The sequence below is a fragment of the Ranitomeya imitator genome, chromosome 3 (genome assembly GCF_032444005.1).
Source record: "Ranitomeya imitator isolate aRanImi1 chromosome 3, aRanImi1.pri, whole genome shotgun sequence".
NCBI classification, from domain to species: Eukaryota; Metazoa; Chordata; class Amphibia; order Anura; family Dendrobatidae; genus Ranitomeya; species Ranitomeya imitator.
Window position 1 is genome coordinate 425,227,113 of NC_091284.1, and position 24,732 is coordinate 425,251,844.

General features: G+C 41.2%; 1 protein-coding gene across 2 annotated transcripts in view; it reads left to right on the forward strand.

Moving 5' to 3' along the window:
• Window positions 1-24,732, forward strand: part of USP32 (ubiquitin specific peptidase 32) — a 347,736-nt gene that overhangs the window by 204,917 nt on the left and 118,087 nt on the right. For both annotated transcript variants that reach the window (XM_069757228.1, XM_069757227.1), the window contains exons 13-15: window positions 4,602-4,785; window positions 9,617-9,792; window positions 24,307-24,447. In XM_069757228.1, coding sequence (XP_069613329.1) covers window positions 4,602-4,785; window positions 9,617-9,792; window positions 24,307-24,447 — 501 coding nt within the window. The remainder of the gene's footprint in view (window positions 1-4,601; window positions 4,786-9,616; window positions 9,793-24,306; window positions 24,448-24,732) is intronic.

Sequence of the window (24,732 nt, forward strand, 5' to 3'; positions counted from 1 at the left end):
GATTGAAAACTCCCTGCTGGTGTCCCGCGGGGCTGTAAACCACAGCCTAATTTTCACTGATGGGTCTTGTAGCGCAATGGCACGAATTTAGAATAGTCAGCATCTCTCCAGGATAATATAGAATTTCTCTAGTTGTTATCAAGAACAATTCTGTCAAAAACATTCTATTGAAATGAATGCAGTTCCCCAATGTAATATATTTTAACGCTAGAGAAGTATTACCTTAAACTATATATATATATATATATATATATATATATATATACACACACACACACACACATATACATATATATATATATATATATATATATATATATATATATATATATATATATATATATATATATATATATATATATATACACACACACACACACACTTATATGAAAAAGTTTGGGCACCCGTATTAATCTTAAGCTTAGTGTTTTATAAAAATTGTTTTTTGCAACAGCTATTTCAGTTTCATATATCTAATAACTGTTGGACACAGTAATGATTCTGCCTTGAAATGAGGTTTATTGTACTAACAGAAAATGTGCAATCTGCATTCAAGCATAATTTGACAGGTGCATAAGTATGGGCACCCGTATCATTTTCTTGTTTTAAATACTCCTACCTACTTTTTACTGACTTACTAAAGCACTTTTTTGGCTTTCTAACCTCACTCACTGAGCTTTGAACGTCATAGCCAGGTGTATGCAATCATGAGAAAAGCTACTTAAAGTGGCCACTTGCAAGTTGTTCTCCTGTTTGAATATCCTCTGAAGATTGGCATCATGGGCTCCTCAAAACAACTGTCTAATGATCTGAAAACAAAGAATATTCAACATAGTTGTTCAGGGGAAGGATACAAAAAGCTGTCTCAGAGATTTAACCTGTCAATTTCAACTGTGAGGAACATAGTAAGGAAATGGAAGAACACAGGTACAGTTCTTGTTAAGGCCAGAAGTGGCAGGCCAAGAAAAACATCAGAAAGGCAGAGAAGAAGAATGGTGAGATCAGTCAAGGACAATCCGCAGACCAACTCCAGAGAGCTGCAGCATCAACTTTCTGCAGATGGTGTCACTGTGCATCGGTCAACTACACAACGCACTTTGCACAAGGAGAAGCTGTATAGGAGAGTGATGCGAAAGAAGCCGTTTCTGCAAGCACGCCACAAACAGAGTCGGCTGAGGTATGCAAAAGCACATTTGGAGAAGCCAATTTCTTTTTGGAAGAAGGTCCTGTGGACTGATGAAACCAAGATTGAGTTGTTTGGTCATACAAAAAGGCGTTATGCATGGTGGCCAAAAACACAGTATTCCAAGAAAAACACTTGCTACCCACAGTAATATTTGGTGGAGGTTCCATCATGCTTTGGGGCTGTGTGGCCAATGCCGGCATCGGGAATCTTGTTAAAGTTGAGGGATGCATGGATTCCTCTCAGTATCAGCAGATTTTTGACAATAATGTTCATGAATCAGTGACAAAGTTGAAGTTACGCAGGGGACGGATCTTTCAGCAAGACAATGATCTACTCAGGCATTCATGCAGAGGAACAATTACACTGTTCTGGCCATCCCAGTCCCCAGACCTGAATATCATTGAACATCTGAGGGATCATTTGAAGAGGGCTGTCCATGCTCGGCGACCATCAAACTTAACTGAACTGGAATTGTTTTGTAAAGAGGAATGGTCAAAAATACCTTCATCCAGGATCCAGGAACTCATTAAAAGCTACAAGAAGCGACTAGAAGCTGTTATTTTTGCAAAAGGAGGATCTACTAAATATTAATGTCACTTTTCTGGTGGGGTGCCCATACTTATGCACCTGTCAAATTTTGTTTGAATGCAGATTGCACATTTTCTGTTAGTAATGTTTCTGCCTTAAAATGAGGTTTATTGTACTGTGTCCAACAGTTATTAGATATATGAAACTGAAATAGCTGTTGCAAAAAAAAACAATTTTTATAAAACATTAAGCTTAAGATTAATAAGGGTGCCCAAACTTTTTCATATAACTGTGTATGTGTGTATGTGTATATATGTATATATATGTATATATGTATATGTATGTATATGTATATATATGTGTGTGTCTATATATATATATATATATATATATATATATATATATATATATATATATATATATATATATAGACACACACACACACACACACACACACACACACACACACATATACAGTGGGGCAAAAAAGTATTTAGTCAGTCAGCAATAGTGCAAGTTCCACCACTTAAAAAGTGGTCATCATAGGTAGACCTCAACTATGGGAGACAAACTGAGAAAAAAAAATCCAGAAAATCACATTGTCTGTTTTTTAAACATTTTATTTGCATATTATGGTGGAAAATAAGTATTTGGTCAGAAACAAAATTTCATCTCAATACTTTGTAATATATCCTTTGTTGGCAATGACAGAGGTCAAACGTTTTCTGTAAGTCTTCACAAGGTTGCCACACACTGTTGTTGGTATGTTGGCCCATTCCTCCATGCAGATCTCCTCTAGAGCAGTGATGTTTTTGGCTTTTCGCTTGGCAACACGGACTTTCAACTCCCTCCAAAGGTTTTCTATAGGGTTGAGATCTGGAGACTGGCTAGGCCACTCCAGGACCTTGAAATGCTTCTTACGAAGCCACTCCTTCGTTGCCCTGGCGGTGTGCTTTGGATCAATGTCATGTTGAAAGACCCAGCCACGTTTCATCTTCAATGCCCTTGCTGATGGAAGGAGGTTTGCACTCAAAATCTCACGATACATGGCCCCATTCATTCTTTCATGTACCCGGATCAGTCGTCCTGGCCCCTTTGCAGAGAAAAAGCCCCAAAGCATGATGTTTCCACCACCATGCTTTACAGTAGGTATGGTGTTTGATGGATGCAACTCAGTATTCTTTTTCCTCCAAACACGACAAGTTGTGTTTCTACCAAACAGTTCCAGTTTGGTTTCATCAGACCATAGGACATTCTCCCAAAACTCCTCTGGATCATCCAAATGCTCTCTAGCAAACTTCAGACGGGCCCGGACATGTACTGGATTAAGAAGTGGGACACGTCTGGCACTGCAGGATCTGAATCCATGGTGGCGTAGTGTGTTACTTATGGTAGGCCTTGTTACATTGGTCCCAGCTCTCTGCAGTTCATTCACTAGGCCCCCCCGCGTGGGTCTGGGATTTTTGCTCACCGTTCTTGTGATCATTCTGACCCCACGGGGTGGGATTTTGCGTGGAGCCCCAGATCAAGGGAGATTATCAGTGGTCTTGTATGTCTTCCATTTTCTAATTATTGCTCCCTCTGTTGATTTCTTCACTCCAAGCTGGTTGGCTATTGCAGATTCAGTCTTCCCAGCCTGGTGCAGGGCTACAATTTTGTTTCTGGTGTCCTTTGACAGCTCTTTGGTCTTCACCATAGTGGAGTTTGGAGTCAGACTGTTTGAGGGTGTGCACAGGTGTCTTTTTATACTGATAACAAGTTTAAACAGGTGCCATTACTACAGGTAATGAGTGGAGGAAAGAGGAGACACTTAAAGAAGAAGTTACAGGTCTGTGAGAGCCAGAAATCTTGATTGTTTGTTTCTGACCAAATACTTATTTTCCACCATAATATGCAAATAAAATGTTAAAAAAACCAGACAATGTGATTTTCTGGATTTTTATTTCTCAGTTTGTCTCCCATAGTTGAGGTCTACCTATGATGTAAATTACAGACGCCTCTCATCTTTTTAAGTGGTGGAACTTGCACTATTGCTGACTGACTAAATACTTTTTTGCCCCACTGTATATCTTTCAAGGAGGAATCTTGGGCACTGAAATGCTGTTTGGATTTTTTTTAATGCACACTACTAATGGTCTCTTCTACAGCAAAGTGCATAACTTGTAGATTGTGAGCCCTCGTGGGCAGGGTCCTCTCTCCTCCTGTGCCAGTTGTGACTTGTATTGTTCAAGATTATTGTACCTGTTTTTATTATGTATACCCCTCCTCACACGTAAAGCGCCATGGAATAAATGACGCTTTAATAAATAATGATAATAATAATAACTGCATTGGTCCACCACAGGAAGACAGATCTTTTAGGCTAATCTACTGGCTATATTTTTTTAATAATTATAATAATAATTAAATTTTTATAGCGCCAACGGAAGTGGGAGGTTCTGATTATTGAGGATGTTAACCTCAGGTCATTAGCAGAATGGAGGGCACACTGGTAGGGTGGTGGATTGAGACAAATGAGGAGATGTAGGGTGGTGCTGAACAGTGGAGCGCTTTGTGGGTGAGAGTGGTAAGTTTATATTGAATTCTGGAGTGGATGGGTAACAAGTATAATGACTGGCACAAGGTAGAGGCATCGGTGTAACGGTTGGTGAGGAATATGATCCTGGCTGGCTGGTTCACAAATAAGTACAGCTTATAACCTTTGACTTTTTTATTTTAATGGAATCATTGCATGTCTAACTTCAAGCAGGTGCTTTAATATGTTAGTATTGCTATTAATATTTTTCAATCATTCATAATTAAATGCTTCCATAAGGTTGAAGTAATGACATGTATAAATCTGTTGCTTTTTAGCTCAATTTTTCGCTCCGCTTTCTTTTTTTTGTAGGAATCTAAACCTGTTGTTATTGAGCCTTCCCCATCATTAAATGGCAGCCGGCACTCGCTGGGGGCATCCTCATTGGATCAAAGGGAAGATGACAAGACAGGCACTAATGTACATAGCACTACAGAAGAGAAATCTTCCGATAACATATCTTCTGCGTCGGAAGCTTCAGAGACAACAACCAGTGGTAAGGTTAAGGGCTGTTTCCAAGCAGCGCTTTTATGTCTGCTTCTATCTGAGGTGAAGTCCATAGGGAACTGAATATGTTTTCCATTAAACAAGACCGTAGAAAGATGGTCGAAAATCAAATAAGGTGTCTATAGATTTTTGTTATATGCAATCATAAGTCCCTGAAGTTTTAATCCATTTGCTTAGAGAGAAAGAGAAGAAATGCGCTACAGAGTAATTTCTGTTCAGTCACAGAGACCAGCAATGCAGTTAACTTGTAGGAACTTAAAACAAGAGAAAATGTAAGCATTTAACATCTTCACCTCCTGTGTTATCCGTGCAAATTACATGTCAGCCATGTGCAAGATCACAGACCTCACATGAGGTCTGGTTATGCACTGATCTGGCTGAGAGCGATACATAATGTGCATCTTTTATTGTAAGAAATTTTAGGGTTGAATGTACAGTTGGTTCCAAATATTTGGACAGTGACATTCCAGGTTTGGCATTTGCATTTGGAAGCTGTTGCTCTGAACCCACAACATGCAGTCATAGGAGCTCTCAATGGAAGAGAAACGGACCATCATTAGGCTGAAAATAAAAGAAATCCATCAGAGAGATGCCAGAAATGTTAGGAGTGGTCAAATCAACAGTTTGGTACATTCTGAAAAAAAAAATGCATTGATGAGCTTGGGAACTCCAAAAAGACCTGGACATCCATAGAAGACAACAGTGGTAGATGATCGCAGAATCCTTTCCATGGTGAAGAAAACCCCATTCAGAACATCCATCCAAGTGAAGTACTCTTTCCAAGAAGTAGGTGTTTCAGCATCTAAGTTTACTATAAAGAGAAGACTTCATGAGAGCACATACAGAGGGTTCACCACAAACCACCACATCACACGAATAGAAAGGCTAGATTAGACTAAGAGCATCTAAAGAAGCCTGCTATGTTCTAGAATAGCATTCTTTCCATGAGACGTTTTTTTCCTCACTGCTAGCGGTGAGCTCACTGAGGTCACCGTAGTTCAGGGGAATGGCTGGGAATGCAGCCTCTTTGACCTGCAGTAACCTCGATGACGTCACCGCTAGTCACTGAGCCTGAGCTCACAGCAGCTCATTCACCAGTGGTTCTCAGCCTGACAGTCGCATCTTGGCACCATCCAAGTTGAAAACTGTTTATCCTCAGACACGGATTACGGCATGGGACAGAACGACGGACAGGTTAGGGGTATGGTTGTTTTTTGCTTTTTTTTATACAGGAGACCATTGCTTCAGTGGAATGGGCATTAGGTGAGTATAACTCTGTTTGCTATTCTTAAATTAAGTAAAAGTGTTTTTTTGTTTTTTTTAAATTTCAAATAAGACTTTATTCTTGCTGTTTTTTTTTTGTTTTGTTTTGTTTAAATACAACTATAGTGTTAGTAATAGGATAGGCGTCTTATAGACAGGGCAAATAGGAAGAGCTGTGCAAAGTGCCAGAATTGGCATATCTAATAGATGTGCCATTTCTAGGCGCCTGACGGCTGCAATTTTTAGGTTGGGAGGCAATATAAACGGCCCCATAGCAACCTGAATATGCCAACCCCTATCTGTCTGCTTTAGCTTAGCTGGTTGTCAAAAATGAGGAGAACCTCACAACTTTTTTTTTTTCATTATTTATTTTAATATTTTTAAAAATACAGCGTTGTGACCCCTCTATTCTTGGTTACCAGCCTTGCTAACGCTGACAGCGGAGACTTGTAGCTGGCAGCTGGCAGTTGTGCCTGGCTGGTAATCAGAAATACAGGAGAACCCACACCTTTATTTAAAAAATTATTTATTTAGAGGGCAGGCGCTGGCTGATGAATACTCCCATCAGCCGCCTCCTCTCGCTGTTAATAGTAGCAACAGGCGTAGGCTGATGGGAGTAGTAGTACCATCAGCCGACACCAGTGACCAGAGGTAAACTTTTTACTTCCGATCACAGCTGCAGGCTCATGCTATCATTTGACAGTGTTGGAACCACCACTGTCTGACCGGCGGTAATGATGTTACCGCTGATCAGAGGCAGTGTTTGCCGCTCTGTCAGGGACATGACAGCGCGAGTAACACCCGGTGTTTTGAGGGCCAAACCCGAACAGTAGCACAGACTTCCTGGTAAAGGTCCGTACAGTAGGTGATTGGTGTGGACCCTGAACTTTGCTGTTCATGTTAGCCCTTCTTTATTGATGATGTCACTGAAGACAGAAGCAGCTGGATTAATTGTAAAGATTTCAGGGCAATTTCTGCTTAGATTCAACCAAATGCAACAAAGGTTGATTAAACGGTGCTTTACAGTACAGATGGACATTGACCCAAACATACTGCAACCCTAATGCAAAGAAGTGGAATATTCTGCAATGGTCACATCAGTCACAAGATTTTAACTCCATTGATCATGCATTTCATATGCTTAAGGCAGAACAAACCACAAACAAGCAACAACTGAAGTCGGCTACAGTAAAGACCTGGCAAAGCATCACAAAGGAGGAAACCCAGCGTTTGGTGACCTCCATGGCTTCCAGATGTCGGGCAGTGATTGCCTGCAAAGGATTCCCTACAAAGTATTAAAAATAAACATTTTATTTATGGTAAAGTTAATTTGTCCAATTGCTTTTGATATGAGGAGTCTTTATAGAAAAATGGTAGCAATTCCTAAACATTTCAAAGGATATTTTTGTTCAACCCCTTTAATTTAACCTGTAAATCTATACTTCAATTGCATCTCATTTGTTTCATTTTAAATAAAAAAATAGTGGCATGCAGAGCGCAAATCGCGAAGATTCGGTCATTGTCCAAATATTTCTTGACCCTTCTGTAATTTAAAGGGGTTGTCCACTACTCAAACAACCCCTTCTTAATCACCGTTTGCCCCCATGTATAATAACACTTGCCTCTGGTGCCAGCGCAGTTCCAGCACTGTTGGCACTGGCTCTCTTGGGAGCTCGTGTGTCATTATGTTGCACGATTCCTGTGGCCAACCAGTGCAGGATGTAATTGACATCCAGAAGAATTGAGAGGATGGCAGCAGCTCTCACTTTTTACAGGTGTCTAGATTTGTTTGAAGGAGGGTAGAAAGAAGCCCGCTTTAATTTATCACAGAGATTAAGTGACACAACATTGTTACCAGAGCATAGGGAGAGCCAGTGCCGACACCGATGGAACAGCGCCACCTCTGAAGGCAAGTATAGGTCTCATTATGTTACGGGGGGGGTGTGATACAGGAGTTCAGAACGGATTGTCCGAGGAGTCGACAATCCCTTTAATTAATCAAGAGATGAGAACTATGCTTGGAAAGGGTGAGGATAGTAGAACGGTGGATATGGCTTGTGAGGAAAAGGGTATGGCCTAAATTGCAATGATATTATGCCACTTTGAAAAATTTACTGCATTTTAAGACTGGCCACTTTATAGAAAAATATTTGGAATTGAGAGTCTTCAGTGGTTGATACCTTTTAATGGCTAACTGAAAAGATGCTAACAAATCGCAATCTTTCGCGACTACTCAGGTCTCTTCTTCAGACACAGACTAATACAAATTATGAAGCATCACATTTATGCACAACACAGCACAGAAAAATGCCATAGATAAGACAGGTGACGTGAAGCAGAACTATCATTATGGGAGAGTGATAAACAGTTATGTCCATAGATATTGGAACAGTTCATAGATAAGGAGTGTGAATGTTTTATTGTCCTCTGATTGGGGTCTGGTTCTGTGTTGTGATGCCCCCGCATGGTCTGAGGAGCAAATTCCTTAATTGGTGTAAAAAGACATAAATCCATGCAACACATTCATTCCTGCACTGAGAGTATCAAAGGTTGTCATATGTTTATACTCCCAGACCCATTCTGTCTCTCTGAGATTTGATACAAGTTGTGGTGCTGTGATCTGGGATTCAAAAATGTTTGGCCACAGGTAGATCCATTCTTTTTTCTCTTATTGTGTGGCAGTGAGAGTTCATTCTTGTCCTCAGTTTCTTCCCTGTCTCCCCCACATACAGACCCCGGTTGGACAGTTAATACAAATAATTCGGTACACCACATTAGATGTGATGCAGCTGAAAGTACCTGGGATCTTGTAGTCCTGATGTGAATTGGGGATGCACTGTCAGTTAGGGAGTTTTATCAAATTTAGCGATTCATGCGGTCTGATAACTAAAACAAATGTTTAATGGTTACTTTTTCTCAGAAATGTGTGCCAAGATTTAGCATATTAGGCAATCACCTTTCCCACTACGTCTTTGTCAGTAACTATGAATTTAGTTTTTTAAATGCCTAATAAAATGTGATGCACAAGATGATGTATTGTTTAATTCTGTTGTTTGTTAGATGTTCTTTTTTAAGTTTGTTTTTTACAATTTTCCATATTATTGCTCCAAAAAAACAAAATAAAAGTAATGTTTTTTTGCAACTTTCACAATTTCTGCTAATCCAGACGAACTAATCCTGTTCTGTACAAGACTTACCAGCAGTCTCATTATCATCACAGACTTGATTACAATGAAAATGAACACCTCTATGTACAGTTGATAAAACTGGATTCCCTATTCACAATAGTTGTCATAGCTCCCCCCCTCTGTCTCCTTTCACAATGACCTTTGACCTGGTGAGCGCATACTAATTAAATAGTTCAAACCAATTCAGCAATCTGTGGCTGCTATGTCCATGTCCAGTCATTGCAGTTCTTGGCTCCTATTGAATTCTCCCTCCCCTGACGCCCTCTAGTAATGGAGGGCAGGGACATCTGGGAGAAACTAAGCTTTTTAGTAAAGTTTACTTATTTAGGTTTGTTATAGTGAAAATTGTGCCTTTCTTTTCCGTTCCAGTTTTCCTTTACTCCAGTACGCCAGGTGCAGACATGTGCTTTGCACGCCAGCATAACACTTCGGATAACAATAACCAGTGTATGGGTGGTCCCAATGGTAGCATATTATTGCAGCTTAATCCACAGAAACCTGGTGCTATTGACAACCAGCCACTGGTAACACAAGAGAATGTCAAGGTGAGTTGTACATTCAGTATATTGTTTAGATTTCTGTTGAATTTAATCAATAAGGTAAAAGTCTTAGACGCCTCCATGCCTATTAATATTATAAGGAAATTTTCCTATAACTTGCATATCTGTATAATAAATTTCACGTGCATGATTATAATCACAGGTTACACTTTTTTTTTTGACATGTTTAGATTTCCCATGTATGCAATTCTATATTACTGACTATAATTTTGCTACCTAATCTGAGAGTGACATGATTAACGGATACCCTGACTTCAGTGATGTGCCACTTAGCAGGCTGCTTGATGTAGTTTTGATAAAATCACTGTTTTAGCAGCAGGAGATTATCACTATAGGATAGTAAACCTACTGCTATGTAGTCCTCAATATTCATGAGCTCTGTATAACCCCTCCCACACCACTGATCCATTCATTGGCAGATTTTTGCCTATGCCCCCACTGGGCCTCTCTGACCTTTCCCGGCACCTGCGCACTGCAGTACTCTGCTCTGCCCTCAACAGGGCAGACAAAGTACGCCTGCGCAGGAGCCGCAGCGTGAAGACAAGAAGAGGACGTCATCGTAAGAAGATGCGAGGCCCCGGACCGGACCAACAGTGGGACCGCCCCTGGATGAGTATAATGTAACCTCTTTTTCTCATCTTTCAGGATACATCAGGGGCTTATCTACAGCATTACAGAATGCTGTAATAAGCCCCTGATGCCGGTGGGCTTAGCTCAACTTCCATTTTGGGGGATGACAGGTTCCCTTTAATGCTGAACAATCATAAGCAGGCTGCAAAACATCGGGGAAAGAAAGTATGCCCCAGAATAGCATTGACAGACAGTTCTCTCCCCTTACTGTAGAGTGCGGAAATTTACTGGAACCCAGCAGACCAAAGTGTGATTAACTGCCATCTTTCAGTTCTCACTTTTGGCAGTCATCGTGGGGGGAGGGGCAGCGCTGCAGAGTTGAGTCTCATTACAAACACTTATAGAAGCGCTCCTCTCATAATGCTGCCAGCTCTGCCAATCATAAGCAGAAATTCACATACAAGGGGGAAAAATACATCCCCATTATAGCTTAGGACAGGCTCTGTGTGATACATATTGACACAGCCTGCTCTCCTCACTGCAGAGTATGAATACATGTGCTGGAGCGCAGCAGACCTGAGTGTGATTAGCAGCTTTCATCTCCAGCAGTCAGTGTGGAGGACGGGTAGTACAGCAGAGTTGGCAGCATTATACTTGCTTTGACCATGCTAAAGTGTATTTGGTCCTGCCAATAAATCTCATTTGAATTTGAGCAAAGAGCTACTAGAAGTGTTTGTAATGAGTCTCAACTTTCTCTATACTGCCCCTCTCCCTCACTGACTGCTGGAGTCAAGAGATATGAGCTGAAAGCTGTTAGTAATCACAGGTCTGCTGTGCTCCAGCACGTCATCACTCTGCAGGCTGTGAATGCATGTTAGCAGAGCCTGCTCAAAGTTATAGTGGACGTGTATTTTTCTTTCCCCAGTGTGTTGCTGCTCTTGATTGGTCAGCGTCAGAAGAAGAAAGGATATACCCGTCCACAGTGATATCTCTATGGCAATCCCCACTTAAACTTTTACCCTGCACCTACCCACAAAAAAAACCCAAAACATTATTAGTCTCTGAAGCGCCTTTTCCGTACATCATGTGTCTAGTTCAACATGAAATATTTGGTGAAAGGTCTTCTTTAAAATTGTATTAGATTGTGTGTAATTTCCAAAAAACTCAACACTTGAGGCATGTATGGGATGGAGAGTAATGTAAAGTCAAGGAGCTGTAACATTTAATGTTCTCTTAGATAGTTTCAGAATTCAAAGAGTGAGATAAGTCTTGGAAGATGATGGCGGTGAAGCGATGCAGACTACTAGCACAATTGTAAGAACACTACAGGAGACCATTGACTTGAAAATATAAATCTATAAAGCAAAACTGATGCCCAGAATGTTAAATAATGTCACTCAATGCCACTCACACAGTGCTGTAGCCAAAACTGCAGCAGAGAAAGGAATAGAAGTGTAACATAAGAACAAGATAAAAACAGAACAATTAGAAACATAAATCAAATTGCAACATTTTACTGATATTTTACTGTGAAATAAAGGGGTTGCACAAAATTATAGAAACATGGCTACTTTTTTTCTGCAAACAATGCCACACTAGTCCACAGGTTTTATGCGGTATTGCAGCTTTAACTTTTCATGTCAATTGTGCTGTAGTGAAACATGTGACTCTTTTCTTTAAAGGGACTCGGTCACCCCCTCCAGCCGTTAGAAACTAAGAGAGCCACCTTGTGCAGCACTAATGCTGCATTCTGACAAGGTGGCTCTTTTAGTTATTAGTGCAGTCAAAGCAGAAATTAAGCGTTTTATAATTTCACAAAAATACCTGTCTTTAGTCGTGGAGGCAGGTCTTAGGCCATGTTCACACAGTGCGTTTTTTACCGCGGAACCGCGGCGGTTTTGCCGCTGCGGTTCCGCAGCTGTTTTCCATGCAGGGTACAGTACACTGTACCCTATGGAAAACAGGATACACTGTGCACATGGTCCGGAAATTGTAAAAAAAAAGACGCGCTGAATAGCTCCCGGAAAAAAGAAGGAGCATGTCAATTCTTTTTCCGGAGCCGCAGCGGTTCTGCACCCATAGACCTCCATTGTGAGGTCCAAACCGCAGTAAAACCCGCAGATCAAAAATATATCTGCGGGTTTTACTGCGGTTTGATGTGCAGAACCGCTGCAGCAGGAAGTGCGGGGAGCGGGCGGAAGTGCGTGGGCGGAGTGTGGCTGCCCCCCCCGTGTTCCGATCCCGCCCCCCCGTGCTCCGATGCCCCCCCCCCAGTGCTCCGATGCCCCCCCCCCAGTGCTCTGATGCCCCCCCCCGTGCCCTAATCTCCCCCCCTTATACTCACCCGGCGTCCCGGTGTCCGTCCGGCCGTCTTCTCCCTGGGCGCCGCCATCTTGCAAAATGGCGGGCGCATGCGCAGTGCGCCCGCCGAATCTGCCGGCCGGCAGATTCGTTCCAAAGTGCATTTTGATCACTGAGATAGGTTATATCTCAGTGATCAAAATAAAAAAATAGTAAATGACACCCCCCCCCTTTGTCACCCCCATAGGTAGGGACAATAAAAAAAATAAAGAATTTTTTTTTTTTTTTTTTTCACTAAGGTTAGAATAGGGGTAGGGTTAGGGGTAGGGTTAGGGTTAGGGGTAGGGTTAGGGGTAGGGGTAGGGTTAGGGTTAGGGTTAGGGGTAGGGTTAGGGGTAGGGTTAGGGTTAGGGGTAGGGTTAGGGGTAGGGGTAGGGTTAGGGTATTTTCAGCCATTTTAACCCTAAAAAAATTCCTAGAAAACACACAGACTCTGGCTAGAAAACTGCATCAAAAAAACGCATCAAAAAACGCATCAAAAACGGACCAAAAAAGGACCAAAAAAAGGACCTGCGTTTTCTGCCAAGAGCTGCAGTTTTTTAAAAAACAGTCAGGAAAAAAAAAGGATGGAAATCCTGAACGTGTGAACATACCCTAAACCCCCCTGCTGCACACGCCACACTGCCGTCACTCAAGGCTTCTTCGGCGCAGGGTGCCGCCCCCTCGGCGCTGTTTTCAAATCAAAGCCGGCGCCTGCACTGTTTAGTTCTGCCAGGGGCAGGCGCAGTGAGCGCTGCCCGTCTGACCTCAGATGCAGTCTTGCAGACTGCGCCTGTGCGGCCATCCAGCTTGTGAATCCCAGCCCTGCACTGTTCATAATGCATAACACACTGCGGGGCTGGGATTCACAAGCTGGGTGGCCTCACAGGCGCAGTCTGCGAGACTGCATCTGAGGTCAGACGGGCAGCGCTCACTGCGCCTGCCCCAGGCAGAACAAAACAGAGCAGGCGCCGGATTTGATTTGAAAACAGCGCGGAGGGGCGGCGCCCGGCGCCGAAGAAGCCTTGAGTGACGGCAGTGTGGCGTGTGCAGCAGGGGGGGTTAAGACCTGCCTCCACGACTAAAGACAGGTATTTTTGCGAAATTATAAAACGCTTAATTTCTGCTTTGACTGCATCAATAACTAAAAGAGCCACCTTGTCAGAATGCAGCATTACTGCTGCACAAGGTGGCTCTCTTAGTTTCTAATGGCTGGAGAGGATGACAGAGTCCCTTTAAAGAGCTTGTCATTTTTTGATTCAGGCTCCCGGTGTGTATGTGTGTATACACACAATGGGGAAAGTAAGTATTTGATACACTGCAAATTTGGCAAGTTTTCCCATCTACAAAGAATGGAGAGAGGTCTGTAATTTTTATCGTAGGTACCAACTGTGAGAGACAGAATCTAAAAATGAAAACCAGAAAATCACATTGTATGATTTTTATATAATTAACTAGCTGAAGAGCCCGGCGTGCCTGGGCATAGTAAATATCTGTGGTTAGTTATAGCACTTCACTTCTCTTATTTTCCCATCACGCCTCTCATTTTCCCCCTCACATCTCTCATTTTCTCACTTACACCTCTCATTTTCCCCCTCACTCCTCTTATTTTCCCTCTCACTCCTCTCATTCCCTCCTAACACTTGTCATTTCGACCTCACATCTGTCATTTTCCGATCACTCCACTATTTTCCCTCATTCCTCTCATTTTGCACTCACATCTTTTCATTTTCACATCACACCCCTCATTTTCAACTCACACCTCTCATTTTCCCCTCCGTATATACATGTTTGTCATCTCCCTTATATATAGTATACACCTGTATGTCATCTCCTGTATATAGTATGGACCTGTATGTATATAGTATATACCTGCTGTATCTCATCTCCTCCTCGATTTACCTATGTGTCATCTCCTCTTTTATATAGTATATTCCTGTAAGTCATCTCCTCCTGTATATAGTATATACGTGTGTCATCTCCTCCTGTATATAGTATATATCTGTAAGTCATCTCCTCCTGTATATATTATATACCTGTGTCATCTCCTCCTGTATATAGTATATACCTCTGTGTCATCTGCTCCTGTATATAGTATATATGTGTGTCATCTCCTCCTGTATATAGTATGTACCTGTATGGCATCTCCTATATATAGTATATACCTGTGTTATCTCCCTTGTATATAGTATATACCTGTGTCATCTCCCCTGTATATAGTATATATGTGTGTGTGTCCTCTCCTGTATATCGTATATACCTTTGTGTCATCTCCCCTGTATATAGTATATATATCTGTGTGTCATCTCCTCCTGTATTAGACCTCGTTCACACGTTATTTGGTCAGTATTCTTACCTCAGTATTTGTAAGCTAAATTGGCAGCCTGATAAATCGCCAGCCAACAGGAAGCCCTCCCCCTGGCAGAATATATTAGCTCACACTTACACATAATAGACAGGTCATGTGACTGATAGCTGCCGTATTTCCTATATGGTACATTTGTTGCTCTTGTAGTTTGTCTGCTTATTAATCAGATTTTTATTTTTGAATGATAATACCAGACTTGTGTGTGTTTTAGGGTGAGTTTCATGTGTCAAGTTGTCTGTGTTGAGTTGCATGTGGCGACATGCATGTAGCCACTTTTGTGAGACGAGTTTTGCGTGGCGACATGCGTGTAGCAACTTTTTGTGTGTCGAGTTGCATGTGACAGGTTAGTGTAGCAAGTTTTGCGCAGCAAGTTTTGCGCATGGCAAGTTTTGCGCGTGGCGAGTGTTGTGTGGTGCGTTTTGAGTATGTGCAAGTTTTGTGTGAGGCAACTTTTGCATGTGGCAATTTTTCCGCGTGTGCAAGTTTTGCGTGTGGCAAGTTTTCCATGAGGTGAGTTTTGCATGTGGCGAGTTTTGAGTGGCGACTTTTGTGTTTCGACTTTTATGTGGCAAGGTTGGTGTATGTGTGGTGAAATGTGTGTGGAGGGTGGTGTATGTGTTCAAGCACGTGGTAGTGTGTGGCGCCTTTTGTGTGTGTGTGTTCATATCTCCATGTGTGGTAAGTATCCCATGTTGGGGCCCCACCTTAGCAACTGTACAGTATATATTCTTTGACGCCATCGCTCTCATTCTTTAAGTCCTCCTTGTTCACATCTGGCAGCTGTCAATTTGCCTCCAACACTTTTCCTTTCACTTTTTCCCCATTATGTAGATAGGGGCAAAATTGTTTGGTGAATTGGAATGCGCGGGGTTAAAATTTCGCCTCACAACATAGCCTATGACGCTCTCGGGGTCCAGACGTGTGACTGTGCAAAATTTTGTGGCTGTAGCTGTGACGGTGCAGATGTCAATCCCGGACATACACACATACATACATACATACATACATACATACATACATACACACATACACACACACACACACACACACACAGCTTTATATATTAGATTTGCATTTTATTGCATGAAATAAGTGTTTGACCCAATAGAAAAACAGAACGTAATATTTGGTACAGAACCCTTTGATGGCAATTACAGAGGTCAGATGATTCCTGTAGTCCTTGACCAAGTTTGCACTCACTGCAGCAGGGATTTTGGCCCACTCCTCCATACAGATCTTTTCCTTAGTTGCCTTGGCCGCGTGTTCCGGGTCATTGTCATGACAGGTCTGTGAGAGCCAGAATTCTTGCTGGGTGATAGTTGATCAAATACCATACTTATTTAATGCAATTTAATTATGTAAAAACCATACAATGTGTTTTTCTGGTTTTTGTTTTTGAATTCTGTCTCTCACAGTTGAAGTGTATCTGCAATAAAATTACAGACCTCTCTATTCTTTGTAGGTGGGAAAACTTGCCAAATTGACATTGTATCAAATACTTATTTTTCCCACTGTGTGTATATGTGTGTATGTATGTACTGTATGTGTGTGTTCACAAATAATGCTATATGGCAGTTCCTACTAAATGTAACCAAATACAAACCCAGACTCAAAGTACTGCAGACTGAGTAATGAAGATATCCATGTTATTAAAAACAGTTTTTTTTTTAAACCGACTAATAAAAACAATAAAAAAGCATAATGCCATATAGGGGACGCTGAAATTGCTAGTAAAGGGGCAGTGTTCTGTATCCAAAAATAGAGAATATATATTTGTAGATTAGTAACCAGAGTGATGTGACCCCACCCCATCCACAGAAAACCCAACACCACTAGGACCCTTAGGATATTAAGTATCAGAAATAAATCACTAATAGAAAAAATGAAAAATAACATTGAAAGTATGGACTCATACGTAATGGAAAAATATAATGGAAGATGATAAAATTAATAATGACAAATATGAAGTGCCTACCAGTTCCCAAAGGTTAGTGAATTAATTTCCTTTTATCAGAAAACCACAATACAAGGCTACAATCAAAGGTAGTTGCATGTGCTAAGAATAAATATGAAACCTTTAGATAGAAGATTATGCATCAACATAATGGCCGACCAAAGCGACGTAAAATGTCAGCATCCACCATACACTTAAATGACCTCCCATAGCCATACTGGTGTGAAAACCGCCTGTAAATAATCAAGGAATGCCTGGGTGAAGTTTGATAGACCTCTTAGGGATCGAGGAAGTCGAGCTTCGGGGACGCTGAGCTAGACCCTATCTAAAGGTTTCATATTTATTCTTAGCACATGCCTCCCAAAAGTCTGAATAGAAAGCGATCAAAAAATGTTATGTGCCCAAAAATGCTACTAAATAAAAACGACAATTCTTCCCACAAAAACGAAGCCCACACATGCCTCTATCAGCCTGAAAATTGTACCAATAAAAATGTCAACTCGTCCCACAAGAAATAAGCTCTCACATGAGTCTGTCAGCTAAAATATAGAAAAATTATAGCTCTCAAAATATGGTAATGCAAAAATTTGTTTTTGCAAAAAAAAAGAAAATAGTGTTTTATTGTGTGATGGCAGCCAAACCTAAAAAGCTGATTTAAATCTGGTATCGCTGTAATCACACCAACCCGAAGAATAAAGCAGTTGAATCACTTATACCGCTCGAGGAACAGCGTAAAAAATAAATAAAACCTGCTGTTGATTTGTTCATTCGGCCTCCCAAAGATTGCAGTAAGATACGCCGCACATTTATCCTGCACTGAGCTTTTAATCTGGTGTTTCCGTGTAAATCTCTGAAATACGTGATTCAGACAGTAGATTCCCTATAATGGGATGGATGGAGATACTGTGGATGCCATCTGGTCTATGGTCCAGAGGCGTCTGTCTTTTTAAGTACGCATAAAAGTGCGGTCCGCCACAGTTTTGTGCACCTGTGAAAAGAAAGACCTTGCGCAGCAGAAGCCAGACGAAGACCAGAGAAACACTGCTGACTCATTATAGTGAATAGATTTCTCGGAGGTTTTATCTGAATCAGTTTATTCGGAGATTTAGATGGAAACCCCGATGTTGGTGCTCAGCGTAGAGTACAGGATAAATATGGTCCAAAATTTTTCCCATAAAAGCTTCAACTCAATCCACAAAAAAGCAAGCATCTGTCAATGGAAATAACAGGGGCTACCACGTTACTGGTAGCACAAAGGTTCTGGAAAAGCATTATGGCTCCCCCACCCTCCCAAAAAAGGAATCCAGTGAAATCTGCTCTGCTAAATCTAAATGCTCCCACTCCTTTTTGAGCCCCAGTGTGCCTAAACCACATTTAGCATCCACATGTTTGGCATTTCTGTAGCAAAGAGGTCCTGCCTAATTTATGGGGTGCATGTCTCAGAATCACAAACTGGACTTAATGTATGGGCACTACAGTGGCAGATTAGCAATTTTCACTCAGCCACATCTACTCCTGCTTGTTTCTAGAAAACACCCAGGGAATCAAACTTGTCACTACAGCTGTAGATAAATTCTAGAGGAGTGTAATTTCCAAAATGGGGACTTTTGAGGGGGAATTCTGCTCTTCTGGCACTTAAGGGCTCTGTATATGGATCCTGCAAACTAGTCTAGGTTAATTTTGTTCTCAGATTCAAATTGCGCTCTTCTCTTCCGAGTCTTGCCGTGTGGCTAACAGTACAGTGCAGCCACACATGGGGTACATCTTTGTTCAGCACAATTTGTGAGACAAAATTTGGTGTCATTTTTGCCCATTTTCTCTTGTGAAAATGTAAATTAAATTCTAGTGGTAAAAATGTAATTGTTTTCTTCACTGCCCAATGGTATAAAATTCTGTGACACACCCGTGGTGTTAATATGATCACTGCACCCCTAGATATATTAATTAAGAGATGTAGTTTGTAAAATAAGGTCACTTATGGGGGGTTCAAATGTTCTGGCACCTCAGTGGCTCTGCCAATGTGGCATGGCACCCTCAAAACATTCCAGTAAAATGTGCACTAGAATATGGTGCTCCTTCCCTTGTCAGCTTTGCACTGTGCTTGAGAAGTAGTTTTTGACCACTTATGGGGTATTGACGTACTCGGGAGAAATTGAATAACAAATGGTACTGACCATTTTCGTCTGTTAACCTTTTGAAAATTGAAAACTTGGGTCCAAAGCAACATTTTAGTAAAAAATAAAATGTAATTTTCCAATGACTCAGCCCAATGTTTTACAATTGTGACTCGCCTGAGCGTTAAAAATGTATTTTTTCATTTTCACTGCTCAACGTTATAAAATTCTGTGAAGCCTATGTGGGTTCAAGGTGCTCACCATGCATCTAGATAAATTTCTTGAGGGGTGTAGTTTCCAAAATGGGGTCACTTGGGGGTTTCCGCACATCAGAAGCTCTGCAAATGCGACATTGCGTCCACTATCTATTCCAGCCAATTTTGCGCTCCAAAAGTTGAATGGTGCTCCTTTCCTTTCGAGCCCTGCTGTGCTCCCAAACAGTAGCTTTGCACCATTCAGTGTATTCAGGAGACCTTGCACAACAAAATGTATGGTCAATTTTACCCTGTTACTCTTTCAAAAAAGCAAAATTTGGGGCTAAAGCGGTATTTTTTGTGGGAAAAAGTAACATTTTCATTTTTTTCCTTCAATTGCTTTAATACCAGAGAAGCTCCTAAAGCATTAATAAACTTTTTATGCATAGTTTTTTTTTAAAATGGTGCCAATTTTGGGTATGTTCTGTGACATATGCCCCTCATAGTAGCTTCAAATGTGCTAGGGTCCCTAAAAAAAATGTTTTGTAAATTGTGTTTGAAAATAGAGAAATTACTGATAAACTTTGAACCCTTCTAACACCCTAACCAAATAAAAATAGTTTAAAACAGGATTCTGATGTGAAGTAGACATGTGACTCATTATGTATTAACTCTTTTGTGTAATATGTCTATCGGGTTTAAGGGCATAAAAATTGAGTTTCAAATTTTCATAAATAAACTCAAATAATTTCTTCAAAATGTACCACTAACATGATAAAATAAGCTCAGAATCACTTGGATAGTGTGAAGCGTTCGAGTTATGACCTTTGACAATGGCCTGATCAGGAGGGTGAAAATAGGCCTGGAAATGAAGGGGTTAAAGACCAATTCTAAATCCTCCCTACTGACTGGCCAATTTAAGATTAGAGCATAGCTGAGCCAAATTACACTTGAAAATTGAGTAACTATTTATAAAGTTTCTCACATCTGACATACATTTGAAAGTGGGATTAGAATTGCAAATTGATGTTAAACTTTCATATGCTAATGATAAAGTAACACTTTGACAAAAACTGTTCAGTGATTATCACATTTTCATGTTTTGTAGTTGAAAAAATTCTAAATTTAAAATGCATTGAAATCAAATTATGAGCCCTATCAAGTCCAAATGAATTTTTCAGATTTGTTAATGTCTTACATTATACACAGGAATAGAATACATCTTCGAAGTGCAGAGTTACGTGTAGGCAGGACAATCTTGTGTAGTTGGGTGAGTTGTAAATGTAATGGCCTCCCTTGCACATTAGAATTCACTCTGCAGACCTGTGCCTCCCATGTTACAGATGCTATTGTACTACACCATGCTGTAAAAGTGAGGCGAAGAATCCTTTCAGATGTGCTTTATTAGAATGACTTTCACTCTAACTGCCAATGATATGGATTTGATCTTAGTATTAAAAGGGTTGACCCCAAACTACATCTATCACCTATTAACGGGATTGATTATATAGAATGTAATCCTGAAGTCTCCTATGTGAATGGAGTGCTGGTGAGCATGTGTGACCAGTGTCATAGCGCCTGTGGTCACACATGCTCAGTATCCGTTCACACAGGGGACTTCGAGACCTTGGTTCTGTACATCAATGGGACTCTTGGGCCAACAATTTTACATTTATAACATATCCTTTGGATAAATGTTGCGTATGGGACTACTCCCTTAAGTTGTGATAATGCCATAACATAACTGGTGTCTCTAATGCATCATACTTAAAACAAAAGGAATACAACTATGAAACAAAATTGAGGGAATTATTTCACAGATTTAATTCTAAATAAATATGAAAGATGATATTTGACTATATTGCAGTGTCTATCATGAATTTCCAATATAATTGATATACATGTTACTGACATTACGTTCTTGTTTTATCTTTATCATGATTATGCCTATTGACAACATTTTTTAGAACTTGATACAATGATCTGAGAAGTAGACCATTGTTATGTAACCGGTCTAAAAGTTGTTCTCCAACCCAGCAACAATGTACTCCTGCTTACAGGTAATCTGTAAGCAAGATACCCCTCAAATATCCTAGGGGCATGCAGGTCTTTGCAAGACAAATCCAAGGACACCTTTTACATATTTTATTTGTTGCTGCAGAGAATTCTATGTTTACATTGATATGCTAATGAGATGGTAAGTGTTCTTGGCCTCTATCTTATTAGGTTTTCCTTCCCAGCACCTGACTCTCTAGCTTGACTGATAACTTCCTGTCAGTGTGACATTAGCAGTGCCGGACTGGGATGCCAAGAAACCCACCAGTAACATTGACTTTAAGGGGGGCCCACTTTTTACCTGCATACCAATATTACACTGCCCCCATTCACAAATTTACCTATATCTCCATGTAATAATAAGCTGGGTAGTTTAGTTAATGAATGATGAGATGCTTTTTTTTTCTGTACAGTGAATCAAGTGAATTATGCCAAGTACTGCACATACAGAGGGATTGGGGGCTAGATCTGCATAGGGGCCCACAGGGGGATTGCCCTGTTACCCTGTGGACCAGTCTGAACCTGGACATTAGGCAAGGAAATCCAACACTAAGCTATCTATCAAGCTAAAGAGGCAGGTGCCTGGCAGGGAAGCAACCTCAGAAGGGTTGAGGCTTGGGAAGTTATCTGTCCTATCAAGAGCAATTAATGCCTCAATTTGTATGAGTTTGAATGCTTCTCACTTGGGAATGCAGCAACAGATATGAAGATATAAGGTGTTAATGGATTTGGCTTTCAATGTCCTACCATTATGTGCTCTTTGGGGTTTGATCTTACTGACCAATTTTCTTCAGTAAATATACTTCCTATTTTTTCTCCAGGTCATTGCAATAGCTTCTAGCTATGCTTTTGACCCTTATGGTTGTTTTCTCATCAATTATTTTCTCAGACCTAGAATCTACTATATAATTGTCTAAGGGTCACTTCCGTCTGTCCTTCTTTCTTTTTGTCATGGATATTCATTCGCTGATTGGTCTTGGCAGCTGCCTGTCATGGCTGCCGCGACCAATCCGCGACGGCCACAGTCCGATAAGTCCCTCCTACTCCCCTGCAGTCAGTGCCCGCTCCATACTCCCCACAGTCACCGCTCACACAGGGTTAATGCCAGCGGTAACGGACCGCGTTATGCCGCGAGTAACTCACTCCGTTACCGCCGCTATTAACCCTGTGTGACCAAGTTTTTACTATTGACGCTGCCCATGCAGCGTCAATAGTAAAAGGATCTAATGTTAAAAATAATAAAAAATTATTATATACTCACCTTTCCCATTCCTCGCGATGCTCCGGTGACCTCTCCATGGAAGCGGCAGGTTTCGGTGCCAACGATGGTATGGGAGAAGGACCTGTCATGACGTTAGTCATGTGACCGCGACGTCATCACAGGCCCTGCGCGAGAAGGACCTGCCATGACGTCACGGTCATGTGACCGCGACGTCATCACAATCCCTCCGCGAGAACGACCTGGCATGACGTCACGTTCATGTGACCATGACGTCATGGCAGGTCCTTCTAGGAGCAGGCGCGAAGAAGCTGCGGTACCATAGGACAGCAGGGACCGCGTCAGGAGCAGGTGAGTATTTCATATTCACTTGTGCGCGTTCCATCCGCCAGGCACCGCTCCGTCTTCCTGTCCTTCAGTGACTGTGCAGGTCAGAGGGCGCGATGACGTATTAGTGTGCGCGCCGCCCTCTGCCTGAACAGTCAGTGCGGAGAGACTGGACGCTGAGAAGCAGCGACGAGTGGTGAGTATGTGATTTTTTTTTTTTGCAGCAGCATTACATGTGGCACAATGCTGTATGGAGCGTCTATGGCAGGGGTGTCAAACTGCATTCCTCGAGGGCTGCAAACAGGTCATGTTTTCAGGATTTCCTTGTACTGCACAAGTGATAATTTAATCACCAACTCATTATTTGTGTAGGTGATTAAATTATCACCTGTGCAGTACAAGGAAATCCTGAAAACATGACCTGTTTGCAGCCCTCGAGGAATGCAGTTTGACACCCCTGGTCTATGGGGCCATAAAGAACTGCATGGAGCATTAAATGGGGCATCTATGGGGCCATAACTGCATGGAGCATTATATGGGACATCTATGGGGCCATAACTGCATGGAGCATTATATGGGGCATCTATGGGACCATAATGAACTGCATGGAGCATTATATGGGGCATCTATGGGGCCATAACTGCATGGAGCATTATATGGGGCATCTATGGGGCCATAACTGCATGGAGCATTATATGGGGCATCTATGGGGCCATAACTGCATGGAGCATTATATGGGGCATCTATGGGGCCATAACTGCATGGAGCATTATATGGGACATCTATGGGGCCATAACTGCATGGAGCATTATATGGAGCATCTATGGGGCCTTAACTGCATGGAGCATTATATCGGACATCTATGGGGCCATAACTGCATGGAGCATTATATGGGGCATCTATGGGGCCATAACTGCATGCAGCATTATATGGGGCATCTATGGGGCCATAACTGCATGGAGCATTATACTACATGACTGGGCAATATACTACGTGGACATGTATATTCTAGAATACCCGATGCATTAGAATCGGGCCACCATCTAGTTATGTATAAACAGCTTTGTTTCAGAATATAATGTTTTCCAATGCAGATTTGTCAGTGAAAAGTTAAAAAAGAAATATCTGTACCCATTAAAGTAGAAATTTATTTTTATCATCTGATATATGTGATGTGGTCTCAGGATCAATAAGAATAAAAGGAAAAATTGATTATCCGTTTTGTACTTTTTTTAAATTGTTTTTAGAAGCAATATTCTTTGATCTCTTTATGAATTGCAAAAACATAAAATTCTTCATTTTTAATTTTATTTAACAGTATATATGAGTAATTTAATATTCTCTATCGTTTCTTCTAGGTACCCTCCTTAACCTTGGAAGGGGGACGCATAAAACAAAATCCATCTCTTTTTCGTGGAAAAGATTATGAAATTGTTCCTGAGCCAGTATGGAGAGCATTGTATCACTGGTATGGAGCAAACATGTCCTTACCTCGGCCAGTAAGTAGTAATTCCCATTCACATGTCATGTTATTTTAGCTTACAAGGGGGCAAGGGTACATAATGTTCATGATTTTACTTGCGCGCCACTGCTCATATTTATAGAGGCATGTTGGACCACATGGAAAATACTTGCCTATGATGTCCTACAAAGCTTGATCATATCATCACATCGTCCGACTGTGATAATGTGTCTGATATAAAGGTGGCAGTTGTGAAAGTGGTGTGGTAGAACCTGAAAGCAAAGTCAAAATATAATGTATATCCGTAGGTAACATGAGTTTA